The 5,751-nt window shown below is 40.8% G+C and overlaps 1 protein-coding gene across 3 annotated transcripts; it reads right to left on the reverse strand.

Annotated features, from left to right (window-relative positions):
* Window positions 1-351: 351 nt before the first annotated feature.
* dnal1 (dynein, axonemal, light chain 1) lies at window positions 352-4,234 on the reverse strand. 3 transcript variants are annotated; one of them, XM_041854216.2, is made up of 9 exons: window positions 4,136-4,234; window positions 3,251-3,289; window positions 2,947-3,056; window positions 2,630-2,685; window positions 2,430-2,485; window positions 2,177-2,303; window positions 1,555-1,695; window positions 1,228-1,305; window positions 352-1,123 (listed from the first exon to the last, which is right to left on the reverse strand). In XM_041854216.2, exons 1-8 carry the CDS (start codon window positions 4,136-4,138, stop codon window positions 1,259-1,261), a joined length of 579 nt encoding a protein of 192 aa, XP_041710150.1. In that variant the 5' UTR covers window positions 4,139-4,234; the 3' UTR covers window positions 352-1,123; window positions 1,228-1,258. The 3 variants fall into 3 exon arrangements, with proteins under 3 accessions (XP_041710150.1, XP_041710152.1, XP_041710153.1); XM_041854218.2 differs by having other exon boundaries at window positions 352-1,305; window positions 4,136-4,233; XM_041854219.2 differs by lacking the exon at window positions 4,136-4,234 and adding an exon at window positions 3,764-3,854 and having other exon boundaries at window positions 352-1,305.
* Between the last annotated feature and the right edge of the window lie 1,517 nt (window positions 4,235-5,751).

Genomic DNA, 5,751 nt, shown 5'->3' on the forward strand with positions numbered 1-5,751 from the left:
TCTGTATTCTCAGTCATGTGAAATCCATAGATTAGGGCCTAACACATGTATTTCAATTGACTGATTTCCTTATATGAACTGTAACTCAGTAAAATCTTTGAAATTGTTGCATGTTGAGTTTATATTTTTGTTCAGTATATTTAGCTACTGTGCTGGACGCCTGGACCAAAACCATTTTCCTGGGTGGACTGCTGCTGTTGCAGCTACATTTCATAGATTTTATATGAACACTGCAGTAACAAGAATAGGTCTACTTATTGTTGGCTTATCAATGTATGCCTGAATGGATTACGCCATCAATCAGTGTATGCACATATTTATAATGCGCTCATGAAAGAACCCCAAAAGACATATAGTTAGACAATAGTTTTTAATGCAACATACCAAATTTCAACATTTAAAATGTCATTTAAAAAAATCATAAACATCTCAGTATGTATTCATTTTATACAAACATGCCTAATAATTTACAAATATAAGAAAAAAAATCACTTTACAAAACATTCATGTACTATTAGCTAAGACTAGAGCTATATATATATAGATTTAGTTATTCTTCCATCTTTTTAAAATACAGTATTCATTCATGCCCAGAAAACACTTCAAATTGTTCTCCCCTGGCCTTCACCCCGTTTTGTGTGCAACCTCATATTCCTCCTTCATGGCTGCATACAGGTCTGAAACGTACGTCCTTTATGCACGCAAGCCGAGTGTGAGTCAGGAATCATGTGAAAATAAGACCATCAGCACCCATAGAAAAATGTAAATGTATTTTTTGGAGTAGGGCATCAACAGGCACATAGCCTGCCTTGGTTGGTTGCTTAAAAATAAATACAAAATATCTCGCTCACGAATGGGAATGTAACGTTGTCCCCAGGCTAGAGAGCTGGCTGGTGGACAAGACCAATGGGAATGTAACTTGTACCTTTTAGAATGTTTGTGTAGTTACCCCAGAGGAGGCTGTTTCATACAGTGACATACATACATGACATCAAATGTTGTAACTGTACTGCCTCTTTCGTATTACTTTTTATTTCATGACATCTATTGAGATGTAAAAGTATCAGCAATGTGCTTCTATGAGAGGTCATCTCCCAACCAGTGGAATTAGCTTATTCAACATCTAAAAAGAGAGAAAAAATGATAATAGGATATTGCCTGGTGGATTGATTCTCAATGATGCTGGTATAGAAACCATTTCAATAAAAACATTCTAAAAACAACAACCTGTAAACTGTAAGAGATTAAATGGAATGTGTTAACTGTCTCCCTCGTCGTCATCATCCGCCTTGATCACTGGGTTCCCTAAAGAGGAGAGAGATGGAGACCAAAGCTGTTAGGCTCGTTGACACATCAATAGCAAAAACGACTGAAATAAGCAATGTGAAATGACAGCAGGCTGTTCTATACTGAGCCACACTATCTGAAGATCTGCTCAAAATAGTGTAGTTTGGATCAGCCCGATAGTCTGTAAGTAGCTTAGGATGACATCAATACAGTCCTAGGAATATTACATCCTATTAGAGAAAACAAATAGGATGTGGACTGTCTTACCATCTAGTTTCTTCAGCTTGGGCAGCCTCTTGGTGGCCTCTTCTATCCAGTTCCCCTCAGCTGAGTATTTCTCCTCCAGAGGGTTTCCCACAAACACCATGTCCACTAGGGATGGAAGGTCAGCTAGCTTCAGAAACTCAGCTGTAATGGAAAACCACAGTTGTAATGGCGACCATTAAACATGTTATCAGAATTGACTATATTCATGAGGCAGGCATCATAATGAGGATATTACCATTGTAATTACCACTGTTATTCCCATGGTACAATTCACTGAGGTGGGGCATTTTCTCCACAACACAGACACGGAAGTGACTGTGCATGCAACCACAAACATAGTGTAGTGTAGCTAACATCAAAATCAAATCACATTTTATTGGTCGTGTACACAGTTTAGCAGGTGTTATGGCGGGTGCTGTGAAATGCTTATGTTCCTAGTTCCTATCGATCAATGCAATAAATATCAACACACACACACAATAATAACAATTTTAAAACAATCACAAATTTAGTACAGCAGTAGATATATAAATAGTATGTAAACATTATTAAAGTGACCAGTGTTCCATGACTATGGCAACATGGCACACTCTTTGCCCATGGAAATTAAATCATTGCTTACCCCACTCCTTGACCAGGTTGTTGGACATGTAGAGAACCTTGAGCTTCTTCATAACATGAATTCCTTTGAGCTTCTCTATCAGGTTGTAGGAAATCCAGAGTTCTTCTAGCGTGTCACCAACAGCTTCCTGCAGAGACAGACAGGACAAGTTGAGTAAACATTTACATTTCTTATCCTATGCAAGAACATTCTTGGGCCAAGATTACAACATAGTAACAACTAATATACTATATCACAAAATTGCCATAATCACCAGTCCGTTTAGATTCTTGATGTTGTTCCGCCCCAGTGATAATATCCGTAGGTTTTCTGTGAGATAGAGAAAAGGCATCACACCTCAGCTTTTTAAATTATTACACCTTTCAGAGACACGTTTTTATCTCTCTGTTTACATTAAAGGCCATAGGTGAAGTGTTGTTTCCATGAAGACACATTAGTGTGATGCATACTCACTGAGGCCATTCAAGTTGGCAATTTTCTCAATGCAGTTTGTAGACAGGGACAATTTTCTGTTCAGAAGAACACAGTGACAGTAAGATGAGTGGATAATCAGATTTATAGAAGAAAAGATCAGCAGCCTAACATTCTTATAGAGTGTGTGTGACCACCCTTGTTCTATGAAATTAGGTTTTAGATGGAAGCTGGATAAAGTTTAACAGAGGAGAATCAGATGTATAAATGAAAAGAGCCCCAGATATTCCCATATTGAATTACTATCTTTGTACTATGAAATTAGGTTTCAGACTTAAGAGGGATAAGGTTTCACTCACTCGCAGTTGATGAGGGTGGAGAGAGAAGCATCCATCTTCTCAATAGGAGGAATCTGACCATACAGCTTTACTGCTTTCGCCTCCCCCACCTTCTCTCCTGCCTTCTCCTCCTGTTGAAATCACACAAGGTCGCCAACAAATGTCAGTGGCTGTTCTCCTTTTTAATGTAGGAGAGAGCTAGACTGGTCCAAGATCTGTTTGTGCTGTAATGCCAAATCCTATGGCCATTGCCATGAGAGTTGACAAAACAGCACAAACAGAACTGATCTGGGACCAGGCTAAGCGAGAGCTCTGATGCACTTACCCATTTGACAAGGGCTTCTTTTATGGTTGTTGGTTTTGCCTGTGACACAATAATACAAACTTTTAGTTCAACTGATAAAATCTCAGTCAGTAGTCATGCAAATCCATTAGCTAATCGTGTAGCTATACTGTTGCAGCTATGACTGGCCTTTGCATAAAATACGTTTATAACAGCGTTATGCCTAGCTTATTTTCATGTTATACATGTTAGCTAGCTAGCTAGCCACTGACAAGCAGCTGTCATTTAGATACTTTCATCATGCACAAATCAATCATTCAGAGCATAGCAAAGCTAACGTAAACAGAACATAGCACGCTAACGTTAGTTTAGAGTGTCTTTAGCTAACGTTAGCAGTAGCTGGCTAGCCATCTTCACATTTTAGCACGAGTTGATCTATTTCCTAGTTCCTAGCAGACAGGTTGGGAGAGACTATATATGGACACAGCTGACGCTTAACCCTAAAAACCGAACACTGAACCTAAACTTAACCAAACCCTTAACCCTAACCCTTACCTAATCGTGATACATTCTGAAAGGAAATATCGGTTTGGGCGTCAGGCGTGTCCTTATAGCCCTTTCCCAGGTTAACGTTAGCTAACGTCGTTCAGCTAGCTAAAGTTAACGCGTTAGATGGGGCTGAGATTCGTGAGTCGTTCGTGTTTATTTACATTTTACATTTTAGTCATTTGGCAGACGCTCTTATCCAGAGCGACTTACAGTTAGTGAGTGCATACATTTCTCCATACTTTTATGACTGTAGCTAGCAAACATTTAATCAGTACTATAGCTAAAACGTTAACATTGATTGGGTGAAAACAAAATTGTGAAAAATTATATTTTTAGCTAGCAAGTCACTGATAGCATTTTAGCAGCTAAACAACTCACCATGTTGTTCTCTCCGGTTGCTATGACACGCACTGACGCTTCACGAGTCACGACGCATGTGCAAGAGCTCGAGCAATCATCTTTCTCACGCCTTCTTCCCACGCCTCCTTCCCACACCCCCTCCTCCTCCTTCTTCTCCTCTTTCTTCTTCTTCTTCTTCTTCTCATTCTTCTTCTTCTTCTTCTTCTTCTTCTTCTTCTTCTTCTTCTTTGGTATTATGGCGATCCGCAAACAAATGTTATAGGTGCATGCCGCCACCTACTGTATTGGCTGTGTATCAGCCTACTATTCTGTAGTATCATTACACTTTCTGAAAAATTGCTATACCAACTAACCCTGCACCCATTAAAACCTCACCACTATTCCACTACTTTGACCCTATCTGATCCTACTCCAGGCCAGCAGCCTGGGAGGACGGGACACTATCGTTCAAAACATCTTCAAATAAAATAAAATAAAATTTTACTTGCCACATGCGCCGAATACAACAGGTGCAGACATTACAGTGAAATGCTTACTTACAGCTCTTAACCAACAGTGCATTTATTTTTAACAAAAAAGTAAAAATAAAACAACAACAAAAAAAGTGTTGAGAAAAAAAGAGCAGAAGTAAAATAAAATAACAGTAGGGAGGCTATATATACAGGGGGGTACCGGTGCAGAGTCAATGTGCGGGGGCACCGGCTAGTTGAGATAGTTGAAGTAATATGTACATGTGGGCAGAGTTAAAGTGACTATGCATAAATAATTAACAGAGTAGCAGCAGCGTAAAAGGATGGGGTGGGGTGCCTTGCGGTCGGAGGCCAAGCAGTTCTGATAACAGAATTGACTAGAAAACGTCCTACTTTCCCCCAAACAGACACCGCCCATGCTTCCCATACTGCCGTGCCCCTTCCCCCTTCTTCTTCTTCTTCGTGTGGCTTTCTGGCAGACTAGACGCTGTGTTGTGTATTGCTGCCTTTCGCAGGTCGGAGTGCGGATTGCACATTTTGGGAAAAGGGGAATGGGAAAAACTTAAATTGCACCACCATCTAACCCTGTACCTATACACTATCCCCAAAACCTACCACCCCATCCCACTACTTGGCGGCAGGTAGCTTAGTGGTTAAGAGCGTTGTGCCAGTAACCGAAAGGTCGCTGGTTCTAATCCCCGAGCCGACTAGGTGAAAAATCTGTCGATGTGCCCTTGAGCAAGGCACTTAACCCTAATTGCTCCTGTTAGTCGCTCTGGATAAGAGCGTCTGCTAAATAATTATAATTATTACTTTGGCCCTAAACAATCCTACACCAGGCCGTCAGCCTGGGAGGATGGAACCCTTCTCTCAAAACTTTCTGCCCCCTCGAACTCTGGTAATCTCAACCTGTCTCTCTCTCCCAGGGCACTTTGGATCCCCAACTGCATGGGCAACCCCAAAGTTGACACGGTGCTTTTTCTAGCTGCAACGTGTCTGAATCCTTGGCACCTAAAGCAACGAAGCGGGTTCAGAATATACTGTAGGGCCTCCTTATCAGGTAGAAACTCTATGTCAAAGCTCAACAAGACAGACAGGGTATTCTCAGTCTCACCATTACCACCGGGTCTACGTCTCAACAAACAGCGGGCGTCACAAACACTA

Source organism: Coregonus clupeaformis, chromosome 29 (genome assembly GCF_020615455.1).
Source record: "Coregonus clupeaformis isolate EN_2021a chromosome 29, ASM2061545v1, whole genome shotgun sequence".
In the NCBI taxonomy this organism is placed as follows: Eukaryota; Metazoa; Chordata; class Actinopteri; order Salmoniformes; family Salmonidae; genus Coregonus; species Coregonus clupeaformis.